General features: G+C 40.0%; 1 protein-coding gene across 4 annotated transcripts in view; it reads left to right on the top strand.

Moving 5' to 3' along the window:
- Positions 1–18,948, top strand: part of ITGA9 (integrin subunit alpha 9) — a 541,618-nt gene that overhangs the window by 385,519 nt on the left and 137,151 nt on the right. For all 4 annotated transcript variants that reach the window (XM_081971274.1, XM_081971275.1, XM_081971273.1 and 1 more), the window contains exons 21-22: positions 9,533–9,616; positions 10,034–10,142. In XM_081971274.1, the coding sequence (XP_081827400.1) occupies positions 9,533–9,616; positions 10,034–10,142 (193 nt within the window). The remainder of the gene's footprint in view (positions 1–9,532; positions 9,617–10,033; positions 10,143–18,948) is intronic.

Below are 18,948 nucleotides of genomic sequence, written 5' to 3'. Positions count from 1 at the left end.
ATTATTATTGTCATGATGGGTTATCTGCTAACGAATAAACATTTTAAAAACAAAAACATTCTATAAGCAGCTACAATATTCTACTTATTAATCACCAAGAATTAACTAAGTTTTTATTTTTATTTTTATTATTTTTTTCCCATTCAATTATGTTTTATTTGGGTTTCACCATTCTTAACTTTCTTATTTTACCCATAACTATTATTTTTAAGTTTTGTTACATTCCTTCATTGATTCTTGTTTCTTTCCTCCATCCATCTATACCATTTATCCCATATCTGGTAGAATTCTAATTTTTCTTTCTGCCAAATTCTTGGCCTTACACATTCACACTTATGTAGGTATATGCATTAGATTTTTTGTCCCACTCAAGAGATTCTTAAGTTACAATTTCAGTAATAAAATATCAAGGGTACAACTAAAAATGAGCAAAGGATAAACAGCTCCCATATTAAATCAGATATAAATTCATAAAATGATTGATTGGTTATATAGCCAAAGTCATTGGATAGATGATGCTCTATCCCTAACCTCACCTATCAGGTCTTCCAACCATGCACCCATTGCCCCTTGCTGATGCTGTTCTATCTTTGTCTCTTCTTTCCATCCTTCCCAACATTAGGGCCTTTTCCAGAGAGCTAGGTGTTTGAAGTAGAGGAAGTGTAAAATAAGCTATCGAAACCAATAAAATGAATGGCAACACCTATAAATAAGAGATCCTGTTAAACATATAATCATCTCTGTGGCAGCCCCTCAAATATTGGAACACTGTTATTATGTCTCCACTGCTCCTTCTCTTCACTAGACTAGCCATGTCCAGTTCCTGTAACTGTTCTTTGTATGTTTTAGTTCCAGTCTCCTAATCATCCTGGTTGCTCTTCTCTGCACTTTTTCTAGAGTCTCAATATCTTTTTTATAGTGTGATGACCAAAATTGGAGGCAGTATTCTAGGTTTGGTCTTACTAAGAGTGATATTAGTACCTCACTTGATCTTGATTGTATCCCTCTGTTAATGCAGATAAGGATTGCATTGGCTTTTTTGGCTGCCACTACACACTGCTGGCTCATATTTTGCTGGTTGTCCATTAAGACTCCAAGATCCTTCTCACAGTTACTGCTATTAAGCTTGGTTTCACCTAGTCTGTATGTGGATTTTTGGTTTTTCTTGCCTAAGTGTAAGACTTTACTTTACTTTACATTGAATTTCATTTTGTTAGATAGGACCCAGTGTTTAAGTCTATCAGGATCCATCTGGATCTTGAGGCTTTCTTCTAGGGTGTTAGCTATTCCTGCCAGCTTAGTATCATCTGGAAATTTGGTAAGCTCTCCTTCTATTCTCTCACCTAAGTTGTTTATGAAGATAGTGAAGAGTACTGGGCCTAAGACAGAACCTTGTGGTACCCCACTGCTTACTTCCCTCCATGTAGACGTAGATGCATTAAGGACTACTTGTTGAGTATGGTTTGTCAGCCAGTAACGAATCCATCTGGTGGTGATTATGTCAGATTTCCAAATAGCATCCAAAAATAAACCAGAGTCCAAGGCAAAGTATTGCTCAAAGTTCCAATTTATTAAGAGAGCCATGTTGGCACATCTGGGAAAAACTGACTCTGAAGGCTTCCTGGTTTTCCCACCCAGTTGAAAGTTCAAGATCTTGCCCCCACACCCACAAGTCCATCACATGGTCCAATCTTCCACTGCCATGCTGGCAGCTTCCACCCATCCAGTTCTGGTCAGGTGCAGAGGTGCAAAGACAAAGGATGACCTTGGCTTCCTAGAAAGAATTTTATTATGGCTATATGTCTCTGTACAATCCCCCTCCAATTTCCCACAATAGAAAATGCATAGAAGAATAATAGAAAGTGTGGCAGGCCTGAGATCCATCTGAAAATATGGCTGAAGGCCTGACAGGTGGCCTCCCCTCAGAAAAAAAGTGTGTCCTGTAAAAGAATAATGCAGGGGGTTAATATATGCTAATTCACCACCACCACCCAGGGGGACACTTTGTCATGGAATTGTTTCACTAACTTAACAGCTTTTACATTCCAACTGTTTACCCATGTACATACAACAGGGTGTATTTTCCTTAGAATTCTAGGTAGACTGAGATGAACTGTTACTGGATTAATTATTTTTACTATTGTAAAAGAACCTAAGAATTTTGGTCCTAATTTTTTGTTAGGCATCTTCAATCTTATATATTTTGTGGAAAGAAAGACTTTATTCCCAACACGAAAGGGGGGTTAAAGTGAGTGGTGTTTATTGGCTTGTTTTTTGTATTATTCTGCTGTGGTTGCCAGAGGTTTTTTTTTTTATTCTCCCATCCCTTCTTTAAAGTAGTCAAGGACATCGAGGAGAGAGTTCTCTGGGCAGTTCTGTCATGGGTATAAATTCCATGCCACTGATAACTTGAAAAGTCATTAACCCAGTGCTGCTATGAACAGTGTTGTTATATGCCACTTCTGTGAACGGTAATAAGTCCGACCAATTGCCCTGCTGATAATCTATATAACAACAGATATATTGTTCCACTATTGTGTTCGTGCATTCTGCTGCTCAATTTGTACTAGGATGGAAAGCTGAACTAAATCCTTGCGTGCATCCAAAGGACTTTAGGAACTCTCTCCAGAACTTTGTGATGAACTGGACTCTGTGGTCAGAGATGATTCTTCTGGGTACTCCGTGTAATTGGTAAATATGTTTGACATATTTTTGCTAGCTTCTTTGCTGAAGGTAATCCTGGCAAGCAATGAAGTGGGCTTGCTTGGAAAATAAGTCTATGACTGTCCAAATTACTTTATTTCCGCTGCTATCTGAGAGTTCACAATGAAATCCATTGGGATCTCTTCCCATGGTCGGCTAGGACTGGCTACTTGTTGCAACAGTCCAGGAGGCTTCCCAGGTCATATTTTCATGGCTGTGCAAGTGGCACAACTTTTTACCTAGTCTTCTACTTCTGATTTCATCTTAGGCCACCAAAATTAATATCTGGCAAGGTGGAGGGTCTTTAGAAATCCAAAGTGTCCTCCTAGTTTTGCATCGTGGCTTCGTTATATTACCTCCAACCTTAAGATGGCCGGCACATATATTTTAGACCCTTTCCAGGCTAGTCCTTCTCTCAACATTAAAATATCTTTGTTTGTTGTAAACCAAGAGTCAGTAGGTAGCACCGTTTTCAGCTTGACAAGTGCCACTATCAGCTTGTCGTCAGCCATCTGGTTTGGCCTCGGGTAGTCACTTGTGCTGCCTACTGATGAGGGGGAATCATTGCATGGATTTCCTTTTCCCTTTGACTTTCAAACTGCAGTTTCCTTGATAGGGCATCTGCTAAAAGGTTCTTCCCCACAGGGATGTGTTTTAGTTCAAAGTTGAATCTTCTGAAGCATTGAGCCAATGGACTTGCTTGGGAGACAGTTTCCTAGGTGTCTTAAGAGCCTCGAGGTTTTTATCATCAGTCCAGACCTCGAAAGGCATTTCTCCCCTTTCTAGGAAGTATCTCTATGTGAGTAGGGCCCAACAGACTGCATAAGCTTCTTTCTCCCAGATGGCCCATCTTTTCTAGGTGCTGGTGAGTTTTTTGGAGACATAGGCACATGGCAAAAGTTGTCCTTTTTTATCTCTTTGCAGCAGCAGCACTGCTACTACCACTATGTCACTGGCATCTGTCTGGATGATAAATTGCTGTTCTGGGTCTGGGTGTTGTAAAATGGGCTCCCGGGCAAAGAGCCATTTCAGTTTCTCAAAGGCTTTTTGGCAGTCTATTGTCCACCCAATTGGCTGATTTGGCTTTGGCTTAGTCATTGATGGACCCATTTGTAGTAGTTCAGTCAGGGGTAATGCTACTTCTGCAAATGCTGGGATGAGTTGTCTGTAAAAGTTCACAAATCCCAGGAACCTTTGTGTCTGCTTGCGGGTATGTGGGGGTTACCAATCCAGAACAGCATTTACTTTTCCCAGGTCCATCTCTATTCCCTCATTGGAAATACAATACCCAAGGTTCTCCAGGACTCGCACGTGTTCCTTCAGGGTCTCAGAAAAGATGAGGATGTCATCAAGGTAAATGAGCACCCCATTATAAAGGTGCTCATGCAGCACCTTGTTAATGAACTGCATGAAGACTGCAGGGGCCCCTCGTAATCCAAATGGCACAACTTTAAATTGGAAACTACCAAGTGGGCAATTGAAAGCGGTCTTCCACTCATCCTCCTCACATGAATGTGTATGCAATAATAGACCTCTCTTAAACCCAATTTAATGAATATCTTCCCCTTGGCCAGGTGGTTCAACATGTCCTTCATGGGGGGGGGGGAGTAGATTTTCTTCTTTTCCTTGAAGAGGACAGGAGCGGCTACTTTAGCTGGTTGAATTTAGCTGGTTCGATGAAACCCTGTTCCAAATTGGTGTTGATGTTATTTTCTTAATTATGTCATTTCCTTGGGGGGTGTGTGTCATAGAATACATTTTAGGCTTTGCTAGTTTGTCCCCTGGCATGAACTCGATCAGTCAGTCAGTTGATAAGGGATAAGATAATTACAATCCTCTTCACTAAAAACCCCTTCCAGGTCCCAATATTCTTTTGGTATTTGTTGGAAACTGGGGAGTTTAGCGACTGCTGCCGGGGCAGCCTGTTCTGAATTGTCTGCTTTGGGAGGCTTGATTGTCCCTGAATGACCCACCAGCTTCACAGGGGACAAAGGGCCAAGACCTATGGTCAACTTTCGGTATCTGTCCTCCCACTTTATGCTAGGTGTCTATTTGTCTAGCCATGCAAGACCTAGGATGATTGATTCATTCATCTTTGAATGAATGAATCAGAGGAGTCTATAATGCCACCCTATTTGCAATCTCATTAATTCAATAATTAGCTTGACTGGGGTCCCTCTGATTAGAGTCCTATTGACTTGCTCAAAATGGATGGGATGGGCTAATGGCCTGGTGTGTGTGCCTAATTGCTCAACAATGGACATGCTAATTAAACACCGAGTGTGTCAATGATAGCCTCTACCACCCCTTCTACCTCCGTCTTGGGCACTGTAAGTTTGGCTTTGATGGCAAATGGGCGGAGGGCTGCACTTACCATCAGGTCATCTTCACAGCTGTTCTCCTCCTCAGAATTTGGAGGGGATTTGCTGTCTGGTGGTTTTTCCATCTCTTCCAGTTGGGGAGAGGTTTTGTCAGGTTGGGTGGCTTTCATGGGTCCCTCTTCTTCTTCTGGCTGGTGTGCAGGCTTGTGGGATGGGAGCTGGGGCCAAGCATTCCAATGCCCTGTGCCCAGTTTTTCCACACTGGTAGCATTTTATTGTTCCAAGGGGGTTTGGTAGGCAGTCCGGCTTGCTTCGGTTGGGTTCAGCGACCCAGGGGCTTTCTGGTAGGCTTTTCGGTGGTAGGCTTTTGGTGGGTTTGGGATTCGAGGTCCAGGATGACTGCAGTATTATACCAATCCTGGATGTGCTCTGGCAATCCTCAAATGCTGCACGCTTTTCACAGGTCAGGGTCTAGGACGTTCTTGAATGTGTGTACAAGGAGTTGCTCTGGCCAGTCTCCCAATTTGCCATCCAGTCTTCTAAATTCCCAGACCAACTCTTTCACAGGATGGCCAGTTTGCTCCAACCTATGGATTTGCGCCTCCATCTCCACATGTGAGGCCACACTGCTGAATCAGATTCGCATCAGTTGAACAAATCCATCAGCGTCTTCTAATTCAGGGACTGTTTCATCATGGAGTTCTGCTACCTATTCGGATGCCTCCCCCTCATTCATCCCTTCAGTTGTGGCTGACACCAATTCTCGGTCGAATTGCGACTTGTGAATGAAGTAGGCCAAATGCCTGCATCGGTGCCGGCTGTGGAAGGAGCCACTGACACTGCACCCATCCTTGATCTGCTAGAAAGCTCATCCCAGTGGGATTTGACTCGCTGGGAGCAATCCACTTCATCATGACTGGCTGGGGTTTGAAACTCCCCAAAACTTTCAATGTGGGCTGGTCACTGATTGGCTAGATGCTCCCTCCCAGCCCTGGTGTTGGGCCCTCTGTCCCATTGGATAACAGGGGCTTCTTGTTGGCCTCGTTACAGTGGTGAGGTTATGGGCTGACCCTCTCTTCACTGTATGGAAGGAGCCAGAATCTCCACTCCAGGGCGCTGTGGGATCTCGATCTGGAAGGTGAATGTTGGTTGTGCCAGAGTCCACCTGGGACACTCAGTACCAAAGCAAGGGGTCAGCCCACTTATGGTTAGCTGCCAAATTGATCTGGAAGACTAGCCAGTGACTGACTACATGAAGGTGGCAGGAGTCCCCAATCTTTGGAGTGCTCGATTGGCATCTGCAGTGGTCTCTTCCACTCGTAGGTAGAGGCTGGCCTTGCTGTGAGGTTCACCCAGAAGTCATCTCTGCACCTGACTCCCATCAGGCAGCCTCCTCAGCTTCCACCACAGCATTCCCTCTCGGCAGCCTCCTCAGCTTCCACCACAGCTTTGGAATGTGAGTAGATGGTCTCGACAAAAATTGGCATTCTGTCATCTACTGCTCCTTCTGTGGGCTTCTTCTCTTCCTCCATCTTCTCTGAGTCTTTACACAGCCCAGGTTCGGGTTGGCACTGGGGCTCAGGACCCCAGACAGCGCCCTGTAATTCGGGATAGCTGGTGAAGTATTTTTATTGAGATTCGGGTTAATTTCAGGGTTCCAAATAGCATCCAAAAATAAATCAGAGTCCAATGCAAAGTATTGCTCAAAGTTCCAATTTATTAAGAGAGCCAATGTGGCACATCTGGGAAAACCCGAATCTGAAGGCTTCCCTGTTTTCCCACCCAGTTGAAAGTTCATGATTTTGCTCCCACACCCACAAGTCCATCACATGGTCCAGCCTTCCACTGCCATGCTGGCAGCTTCTACCCATCCAGTTCTGGTCAGGTGCAGAGGTGCAAAGACAAAGGATGACCTTGGCTTTCTAGAAAGAATTTTATTATGGCTACTCTCTCTAACTCCATACACTCCCCCCTCTCATTTTCCCACAATAGAAAATTCATAGTAGAATAATGGAAAGTGTGGCAGGCCTGAGATCCACCAGAACATATGGCTGCAGGCCTGTCAGCTATCTATCCCACTTTTTTGTAGCTTACCAAGAAGTAGGTTGTGATCTACTTTGTTGAATGCCTTTCTGAAGTCTAAGTATATTATGTCCACAGTATTTCACTGGTCTACTAATTTAGTTGCTTCCCAGTCTTTTGGAGGTGCAGCCCATCCCTTGCCAGAACCCCATCATGGAGATAGTATAGACCATAGTCCAGGAATCCAAAGTTTTTTTGATGACACCAACCCTTTAGCCATTGGTTCACTTCTAGAATTCTTTGTTCTCTTATTGGATGTTGTCCTTTTGTTTGCCTACTACTTGTGCACCTAAGTCCTAGACTTTCTTGCCTAGCTGCTTGTAATCACTCAATATTGTTTTCAAGTCTTTTTTTGTGTCATTCATCCCTACATAGAAAAGGGTAGTAATCTGTGGGTTTTATAGTATTTTGGTTAGGTCCTCAGCTACATCTTTGATTTTAGCTCCAGGGAGATAACATACCTATTTGGATTGACTGTCTAACCTACAGACGGCTGGTTCTGTTCCCTTGAGAATTGAATCTCCTATCACCAAAACTCACTTTTTTTGTCCTCGGGAGGTTTGGTGTATTTTTCTATCTATCACAGAAACATTTGATGGTGCTACTTTATAGGGACATTTAATGATGCTTTTTTTCTATGTGTCTGCATGTTTTCTTCCAGGGAGAGTTGATGAAATTGATTGCTTAGCACCAGTGGGGTTGCATCAGAGTGGGTTGGGTTGGACAGGGTTTTTGTACAAGGTTTGTATTTTCTTTGAGTGATATGTTTCCATCTGTCTTCTTTTTCCTCTAAGGGATCAATCCTTTTAGAAGTTGTTTGATCATTGTTATGTTCAATTTGGGCATGTTCTTCTTGCAAAGTTTGGGTTTTCTTATTTTGTAGGTTGAGTTTCAGAGTGGTTAGAGTTCCCTCTAGACCCTTTACTTTTTCTTCTATTAGTTTGATTAATTTACATTTAGTACATATACAGTTTGGGTATTCAATAGGCATAAGTATGTACATGGAACATGTTCTGCAGATCACAATAGCATCAGTTTCTTTTTCCATGAGTGGATTTTTAAAAAATTGAAAATAAAGTGTAGAAGGTTTCAAAAGAGAAAAATGTCCAATTTAAAATTTTGATATCCTAATAGATAATTTCAAATTTCATATTCGGGGGGAAGTCTAGCTAAAAATTTAAAGTTCTAACAGTTAAAAGTGTCTAATTTAAGGTTTTAATGTCCTGTAGTTCAAAATTGCCTAGTTTAAAACTTTGAAGTTCTAGCGGATCATTTAAATTGTCCAAATTAAAAATTTTCAATGTTGAGTGGGCTTAAGTGCGAAGTTCGTTCTTAGTCTGTACTGGAATGTTCTATAATTATCCCTTTCCTCCCTTCTTTCTAGTGATCCTTTCCCTCCCTGCCTTCTTGTGAGCTTAATTTATCTCTTTCTTCTCTGCCTTTATATGTTCTGTACTTGCTATTGTCTACTTGCCTTTCTTTCTTTTTTTGCCTTGTGTCCTATGTTGTCTTTTTATCCTCTTTCCTACTTGCTATTCTCCTGCCTCTAGCAGACATTCAGCTCTCCCTACTTTTCTCAGTTAATGGCGTTCCCACTTTCCTCATCTGTTGGTTTGCTGCACTGCTCTGTTGCCATTCTCAGTCACCTGATCCCTTTTGCTGAAATGCTGTACCACCACCCTCATCCTCCAGTTCCACCAATGCTCTACTGTTGCTTTCCATGCTCCTCTCTGCATTGCTCTCAGAATTTGCTTCACTGTGCTGCTCGTTGCTGCTAGGTCTCCTTTCAGTTGCACTGCCTCTGCTCTTGGCTCCTCAGTCACATGGCTCCCGTTTGCGCTGTTTCTCCCAGCAAACAGGACTGCCTGGATGCCTAGTCACCTGTCACTATCAGATGATTCTGGGCAGCTGCAATCTCTGCAATTTCTCAGTCTTTGGACAAGCTAGCTAACTGGAGAAATCTGGACTAGGCTGACTAGCAATGGTTTACTGGGGATTAGGTAGGGGAGTCATTATCCTATCCAGGAATGATGAGGACTGAAATGAGAAAGGAGTACAAAATGTAACCAATTTTGTTGTATTTATTTTGTACAATGACAATAAAGGATACACACACACACACACACACACAGAGAGAGAGATATGGGGTATCTTGGCTATTACCAGCAATAAGTTTAAGAAGCTGAATTATGTTGGATCTTGACTATAGTTTGCTTCTGGCCAAAATTTAAAATACCAAAATTCACCCTTAGCCATAAAAGCTCACTAAGTTACTTGAGCTAGTTAATCTCTTCCAGTCTGTTTAATTCAGAGTTGTTTGCGTGGGGTGGGGTAGAATAGAAGGAAATGGTATGAATATTATAACAAGCTCCTGGATGAAAAGACATTATAGTATATAATATCCTTGATTCTCTTGTTTCCTGCAGTGGGAATTTGGAACACAATCTTCAGGACAATTCTCTCATGTTGACAGTCCCCCTGATGCATGAAGTGGATTCATCTATCACTGGGTACAAAAATGATCATTTATTTTTTCTTTTGTTTATAAACAAGGATAGAACATTTCTTTTCCCCCCCAAGTAATTTCTCAGACAGTAATATTAGTGCTGATTGCTGTCCTCATAGAAAGATTACGGTCTAAGAGATGATTTCTGAGGTTGAGTTAGAGATTTTTATTAATATCCACTAGACCAAGATTTAGATCAAATATTCTGGGATACTACTCATCAAAAGGAGGTCATGCTGTAGGACTGTCTGTTTAATTTTCCATAACTCTGCTTATGCTTTTTTTTCTGTTATCTGATAACAGTACTTAGCAAAAATATATCAAGTTTCAAAAAAAATTTAGGAGAAGGAACTAATTTGTGCAATTAAATAAAATGAGGTCATAATCACATTCTTATATGTTCTGTCTTTTCCTTCTTCAGAATAGTGTCCCCCAGTTCTTTTATTTATGGCGAATCAGTGGCAGCATCTCAGTTTACAAAGCTGGAAGATTTTGAGTGTCATTTTCAGGACTTAAATTTTACACTCCAGGTAAAAGAATTATGCAGCAGAGGCATGTTTGCTAGTGGACTTATCAATATCCCTAGGATTTTGCTGGATATAATGAAAAGAGGCCAATGGGTGTATGTTCTTTGCTGCAGTACAATAAATGGTCTAGGATTCTGTTATCCTTTTGAAATGCCTTTTTTAAAGTCAGGCCTACATTCTGTCTTTGATTGGCATGCTGAACAGAGATCATAATAAAAGAAAAAAATTGTCACCAGAACAAAGAAAAAAGGATCCTGGCCTAAAGAAAAAATGGAATAAAATTAAGTATCTGCAACTGCTAAATATTCCTTCAACAAGAAGTAAGTTCATTAAATTCAGTATAATGTACTTTTATGTGGATGCTGTCAGTCCTGGAAGCCATATTTTGAATTGGGCCTTCATACCTGCCACAATTGAAACGGTGGGAAATTGGGAGGAGGGATTGTATGGAGTCTGGTGGATGTATAGCCATAACGACATTCCTTTCCCAGAGAGTCAACAACAACTTGCCCCTGAACCTGCATGGGAGTGATTGGAAGACGTCTCCAGTTGGGAAGATGTCTAATTGGACTGAGCTATGGACATGTGGGTGTGGGGCAGGGTCTTGAACTTTCAACTGGGTGGGGAAAACCTGGAAGGACGCGAAGGCCCCAACCGGCTGAGCTCAAATGAAACTGATTTGTGGAGCAGGAAGCAAAGGATGGGAGCTTGGCTTTCTGCTCCATGGTGGGGGCATTTCCCCCACACTTGCTGCTCCTCCCTGCTAACTGGCCGCATTTTCATCAGTCGGGTGCCAGCTGGCCCGGAAGACCCCTGCAGGGTGAAGCAAAGGAAGCTCTAGAGGAATCTGTCGAGGGGGGAGCCCCCCTCAACAGATGCCTGCTGGGGCAACAATTCCTCATCAGAAGCAGTGCAGGGGGAAACCCCCTCTGGCCAATCTGCAGAACTGCATGAAACCTCTGTATTGCTCCCAGACTGGAGACTTTTGATCAAGGCCATGGCCAGTGGAAACTCCACCCCAGAGGAGGTTGGATCCATATAGGAGGGCCCCCCATCTCAGCAGGGCCCATGCCCCCTGCACAGGTTCCTCCATCTGCAAAGGAGTGGATGGAGATCCAACAAAAGAAATGCCTGCTCGGCTGATGGCCCACCACTAAGCCCGCCATTGAGGGGCAGTCACAACCTCAACATGGCGCTGAGCCTCCGATACAGGAAAATTAACCCAACAAACTATAGAGGGTCCACCCTTTCCTCTAGGTCAAGGGAACATCAGCCAAAGAAAGCCTACCAATCCTAATCAAGGGAAGCCGAGAGGATGGCAACCTGATAAGTGGAGCCATTGGTCCCTTTATGATCAAAACCCACTTAGTAGTGCCAGAGATGGGGACCAAGAGGAAGCAGAAGCCATCATAGATACAGGATGTACCAGATGCCTAATCATCCTTCCCATAGTCAAGCAGCTAGGCATTCGCACCAGATCCCTAGCTCGCCCCATCCAGTTTGAGGAAGTTGATGGGACCCTAATAGATGGAGACCAAACTACCCTCATCAAGAGATGGGCCTCCACAAAGAACTCCTCCAATTCGTTATAGCTCCAAAAATGTCAGAATCAATTATCCTAGAACTTGCCTGGCACGACAAATGGGCCCCACCCATCAAATAGGAAGATGGCTATAGAAAACTGACAATATGGATTGGCCTGTTGCCACCTGTCAAATCTGATAGCTGTCAGGAAGACATGACCCCCAGTGACCCCATGGAGGCTGAAACTGCACAGTTTCACAGAAAGGGTACCAGGTAGCCAGCAGGTGCCCAGAGAATACAGGGACTTGTCAAGGGTGTTCAGTGAGGAGGATTGCAACTTCCTCCCTCCTCACCTCCCAACAGACTGTGCTATTGAATTCATGCCGGGAGCAAAGTTGCTGAAACCGAAAATGACCTCCATGATCTCCAAAGAAATGGAGGAGCTACGGAGATACATAGATGCTAACCTTGCATGCAGCTTCATAAAACTAACAAAATTCAAAGTCGTGGTCCCTGTGCTATTCAAAGATAAAAAGATTGGGGAATGAGACTTTGTGTGGATTTTCATGGAATTAATGACATGTGCATGGAGAACACCTACCTCCTCCCCCTCATGAAGAACCTACTCGGACACCTAGCGAAAGGGAAGGTGTTCACCAAGCTAGACTTAAGAGAGACCTACTATCGCATAAGGATTAAAGAAGGGGATGAATGGAAAACTGTTTTCAACTATCCTCAGGGCAGCTTCCAGTTCAAAGTCATGCTGTTTGGACTGCAAGGGGCCCCTGCTGTGTTGATGCAACTGATCAATAAAGTGCTGCATGATCACCTCTACAGGGGGGTTCTGGTGTACCTAAATGACATGAAAAAACTAGCCACAAAACTCTATGCTAAGCTGTCAAAATACAAGTTCTGCAAAACCTCCCTAGACTACCTAGCCTACCGAGACAGCAGCCGGATCTTGAGTGAGACAAGCTGCCCACTGCCCTCAAGGCCGTGCACCCAAGGGACCAATGGCTTATGGACAATAAAGACATCCTAACTGTGTGGGATGTATTAGCCTGGAAAGGGACCAAACTGCACATTCCTGCCAGAGACTGGAGGTCCTACAACACAGCCATGACTCATGATTGGCTGGCCACTTAAGGGTCCTTTTAAAAAAATACTTTTTAATTAAACATATTTCAACATAAAAAGACACAATTCCACTCGTTATAGCATTTCTGTATCAATATCACTCATATTAACATAGTTTCTAATTATATCGATTGCTATTCTGGGTATTATATATTAATTTAAGTTACAACAATATTTACAGATATATACAATATTTTCTCATTTTAATATAGATCTTGCATATTCCTTATATAGTAACTTTACATCTATCTTCCAGCTAATTGTACCATATATTTCAAATTTTATAATATTTCGATTCTTCTCTATCCTTTAATTCTATGGTTAACCTATCCATCTCTGCACACTCAAAAACCTTTCTTATTATCATTTTGTTGGAAGGAGTGTTGTTCTATTTCCAATTTTGAGTAAAAACAATTCTAGCTGCGGTTAATATATACAGTATTGTATATTGAAGCTTTTTACACATGTTTCCCCTTAATATCCCTAATAAGAATAGTTCCGGTTTCAGCTCAATCTTTTATTCTGTAATTTCTTCTAACTATTTCTTTACTTTGTGCCAATAATTCCTAGCTTTGGGGCAGGTTCACCACTTATGGTAGAAAGTTCCTTGTTTGTAGCTGCATCTCCAGCATTCAGGTGAACGTTTTCAAAACATTTTGGGCAGGGGTAAATGCCAATAATAAAACATTTTGTACAGGTTTTCTTTGTAGGCTGCTGACATTGTTAATTTGTAATTTTTCTCCCATAATTTTTCCCAATGTTCTAATTCAATACTGTAACCAAAATTTTAGTCCAACTTATCATTGTTTCTTTCACTGTTTCTTCCTCCATTTTAAATCTGAAGAAATAATTATATGCTGGGAGGAGGAGCCAATGTCACGACGATACGGACGTGCAGTCTCAATGCTACGAGACCACAGCTGATGCTTTTGCCTCTGGATGGTCCAATCTGACCTAAACCATCCTGCAAAGACGGTGAACAGGAAGAATATGTTTTGCTGATCACAGGGATATCGCAAAGTCCCTGATCGATGCAAGATAAGTTCTTCAAGCCGACGACAAAAAATCAAGCCAAGGCTGATGAAGTTGGGGCGGCTCCAAAACGGAAAGAGAAAGTGTTTCCAGCTGGTGAGGAATTTTTACCGTTTTGAAAGAGACTGCCCATAAAAAACTTAAAATTAATTTAAATTGGAGAACAGAAGAAATAAGCGGCGGAATTAAGCTTTGAATGGTTTTGGACAGTGGGTTATCTTATTTTTAAATGCTATGTTCATGGATGGAATTTATGCAAGCCTTTTAAAACGAATGGATTAAGTTTTCTTCTTCTATTTTTTTCTTTTATTATTTTTTGCAACCTATGGACTAAAATTTTCCTCTTTCATTACTGTGGGTGTTTTTCTAACCCATTCAAGAATCAGACCTTTTTTTAACTTGGAATATAAAAAAGAAACAAAAAGAAACAAAGAAAATTGTAACAATAACACTGCTACTCGGAGGCTGGAGGTTTGTGTATTGGAAACGAAACACTTTTACTTTCTTTACTGATTATCCTGGCTTGGCACTCCAAGGTCTCACCGCTTGTTTATATAGAGTGATAAGAAGAAAAGCATATAGATGTCCCTTTGAAGTACAGCTTTAACCAGAGAAAAGTGAAAATAAAACTTTATTGTGAATTTATGTCTAATCTTGCAAAAACCTTCCAAGCCAGAGGAGCAGTATTTGTTAGCTGGAGATAATGGCACAACATCAACAGCAGAAAGAAACTTTAAGCCTGCAAAAGATATTGTTAGAAATTCAGAAATTATCAAACACATTTGAGAGGACAGAGAAGAAGTTGGAAGACTTAGAATATCTAACAGTAAAATATGATGAACAAGTTGGAGATGCTTATCAAGTGGAAAAAGTAAAGGTTAGAATCCTAAAAACTGAAGAGGAAAATGACCATAAAGAAATTAAACTCTACCTAGATGGCAAGACACAGAAAAAGAAAAAAACAAAAGAATTGTGGATTTAAAGAGAGAAATTTTATTAGCAACATCATTGATAACACTACTGACAATTAAAGATAAGCTGATTAAGGAAACAGAAGAAGGGCATCGAAATTACATGAGAGATTTTATAAGCAATGAGTTGCTAAGAGGAGTCCATACAAATTTGATGAAGGAGATGATTAGAGGACTGATACCACAAATGGCAGAAGACATGAGACTGTTTTGCTACTGGAAAGATACAGGTTGATAGATGGAAGTGTATAATGTAAGACTAGTTAAACTTAGTGAAATTTAGTGACAATAGATATAGTCAAATAAATAATTGATAATGATAATAATGTATACATGTGTAGTGTTATGATAAGTAATAATTGGATATGAATATTTAATGGTACCCATGAAAGGAAGATTAGAAATCTTTTTGATTATATATAAAGGTTAATAAAAAAGAACTAAGTTAGAGTCTTGATTATTGGGTGGGGGGAAATGTTATGATACAGGATATAGTCAAATAAAGGAGGGATAATGATAGCAACATACGTACGTACGTACGTACGTACGTACGTATGTATGGGTACAACATAAGGAAACTGGATGTAAATTGTGAACAGTGATTTGGAAAGGAGGATTCGAAAACTTTGTTATTAAATATTATGGATGTTTAGCTAGAATAGGATATAAGGATTGAGTATTATTGGAGGATTTTAGAAATAGTAAATGAAATGCCAGTATGTGGTTATGTATTAAATCTTGGTATATTTTATGATTAAGGACGTTTAAACAATTATAGTCAAATGAAAATGGAGGTATGATGATGGTAACGTATAAATATCTGAGTTAAAATACTTGAGTTAATATGAATTATGGTTGATGACTGTGGAAGAGATGCACGAAAGTCTTTTGTAACCAACTGACACACATTCTACAGTATGTAAAGAAGGAAGATTCTTTGTGTTGTGACTGTTTTGAAAATTAAAAATAAAAAAAATATTTTAAAAAAAGAAATAATTATATGCTTTGATAATCATCCCCCACTTAGTATTTTATCTAATTCCTGTTGTTCTCTGCAGAAGCCTTATTGTTCTAGATCTTTTTTGTATCCTGTCCTGATTTGCAGGTATGGCCACCAGCTTGCTTTATTCCTTGGCTCTTTAACTCTTGGTCAGATTTTAATTTCCCTTGCTCATCCAATAATTCTTTGTATCTCACTATCTTGTTTACGTCTACTACATTGGGATATATCATTACCTCTACGGTTGATAGCTAGATTGGAATTTTCATACAATGGTTTTTCTTAATTTTCTCCCAGAAGTATAGTAGGACATCACTTACTAGGTGTCTCTGGAAATATGAATGTGTTTTGTTTTTTCCCTCCCAAATAAATGTGTGCCAATCAAGTTATAATAATAATAATAATAATAATAATAATAAATTTGAATTTATTAGCCGCTCCCTCTCCAGACAGGACTCGGGGCGGCGTACAATAAAGCATATAAAACATAAAACATATGTGCAAACACATAAACATCCCAATACACACATATACAAAGACATACATGCACGGAGGAGGTAACAAATTACATCACATTTAGACAGTTAAAAATCACCATTAAAATACCCCATTAGTAATAACACAATTTAAAAATTTAAAAGGACTGTCAGGAGGAATAAGGAAAAAATTTACGGTTGAGCCAGGCCAGATAATTGAAAGAGGTGGGTCTTCAGCTGTACACGGAAGGAGCGGAGATCGGAAGTAATCCTGATGTCACGGGGGAGGTCATTCCACAGGGCTGGGCCCATCACAGAGAAGGCTCCGCTCCTGGGTGTCGCCCCCCGACACTGTTTAGCGGACGGCCCCCGAAGAAGTCCCTCTCTGTGTGAGCGGATTGGTCGTAGGGATGTATGGGGCAGGATGCGATCCTGCATGTAACTAGGTCCTGTGCCATGAAGCGCTTTAAAGATCATAATCAAAACCTGAAGGTTGTGACCCTCTATTGTTAGTATCCTTTTATTATTTAGGTTATCCAATCTTTAAGACAAATCATGGCTGCCTCATGATAATAAAGTTCCCAATCTTGGAGTCCAAAACTTCCCTTATTTCTGCTATCTTGCAAACGTTTTAATTTTATACGGAATTTCTTCCCCAGCCAAATACATTTTAGTATTGTTTTATTTAATTCTTCAAAGAATCTGTTCCCTAATTTTATCAGTACTGTTTGGAGGAGAAACAAGATTTTAGGCATATTCGTTTTGATTGTGGCAATTCTTCCAATTAGTGATAGTTATAATTTTGCCCAGTTGTCCAAATCTTTTTGTATTTGTTGTAATAATTTATTATAATTATCCTCTTTTAGAGAGGAGCATTTTGTCGTCAACCAGATTCCAAGGTATTTTACCTTCTTAGCCGTCTGGATCCCCAATTTCTCCTCCAGTTCCTCTTTCTGACTAATGGTAAGATTCTTAGTATCTTTGTCTTATCTTTATTTATCCTAAGCCCTGCTACTTTGCCAAATTCTTCTATTTCTTGTAATAGTGTAATACCTATGTTTAAAAAATATTCTATAATACAAACCAAATCATCTGTGAAGGCTTGTATTTTGTATTATTCCTTTTTAATTCTCAATCCTTTTATTTCCTGCGTTTGCCTAATATGTATCAATTATACTTCTAGTGACAGGATGAATAAGAGGGGAGATAGGGGACATCCCTGTCTTACTTCTTTAGCTATATTAAACTTATCCGTTGTCTCTCTGTTTAGTATTATTTTTGCCATTTTGGTAGAATATATCGCCCTAATAATCCCAATACATTTCCCCCCAAAATTCATAATATTTAATTGGTTAATGAGGAATTTCCAATTTAAATTATTGAATGCTTTTTGTACATCCACAAATATCAGCGCCACTTGTTTCTCCAGATGGGCCTCATAATATTCCAGCACATTCATTATCATCCTTGTATTATTTCTCAGATGCCTTTTTGGTAAGAATCCATTTTGATTGAAGTGGATGATTTTGTTTAGTATTTTTTTAACTCTTTCCGCAATTATTATAACAAAAAATTTATAGTCGGCATGTAATAACGAAATTGGCCTATAGTTTTTAATTTGCTGATTATCTGTTTTCTCTTTTGGTATGAGCGTAAAGAATGCTTCTGTCCATGAATTTGGTAATCTTGCTTGTTCTAATGTTTCATTATATACATCCAACAATAATATCTCCAGTGGCTCCTGGATTTCCTTATATAATTCTGCAGGAATTCCATCCGGTCCCAGTGCTTTTTTTTGTTTTGTTTTTTAATTGCCTCCTTCATCTCTGTCATGGTAATTTTTTAGTTCAACATTTCCCTTGTTATATTCGGTATTATGGGGAGATCTCTCTTTTAAGTATTGCTTAATGTTTTCTTCCAATATATCCTCTTGGCTATACAGAGTTTTAAAGAATTTTTGGGCAATACTTTCTTCTTCTTCTATCTGATAGTGAGGGTTTCCATCCTCATTTTGTAACTGTTGTATTATTATTTTTTCCTTCTCCTTCTTCAATTTATATGCCAGCCATCTCCCTGGTTTATTTCCATGTTTGAAAAAATTCTGTTTCGTCAATGTGAGTTTTTGTACCATTTTTTCTTGTGAGAGTAAATTTATTTTATGTTTGATCACATCCTTTAATTTTCTTTTGAGGTTCTTTTTGCAACCTGGATTCTAATTCCTCAAGTTTTTCCTGCAACACCTTATGTAATTTTTCCTAGTATCTGCTACTGTGTTAAAATCTCCTATTAGACAAATATTCTCATGTTCTGACTCTATTATTTTCCTATGCAATTTATGATAAAATTCCCTCTGGTTAGCATTTGGTGTATATATATTACTGCCAGTAACATTAATTTTTGACTTTTCGTTATTTCTATCAATAGGATTCTTCCCTCTTCATCTGCATAGATCTGTTTCAGTTTCAACCATTCTTTTATGTATATTGCTATACCCCTCTTCTTTTTCTGTGCCAGAGTTTCCCTATTTTTGGAAATTCTAAAATGCCACCAAGTTGTTTCTTAATGTGGACCTCTTGTAGGCAGGTAATATCCATATTCTGTTTTTGAAGTTTTGACAATGTTTGTTTTCTTTTAGCCGGAAAGTTCATTCCATTTATATGAATTGATAA

Source organism: Natrix helvetica (genome assembly GCF_964273705.1).
Source record: "Natrix helvetica genome assembly, chromosome: Z".
NCBI classification, from domain to species: domain Eukaryota; kingdom Metazoa; phylum Chordata; class Lepidosauria; order Squamata; family Natricidae; genus Natrix; species Natrix helvetica.
The sequence above is the reverse complement of the archived record's forward strand: the minus strand, read 5'-3'. Positions and strand labels throughout refer to the sequence as shown.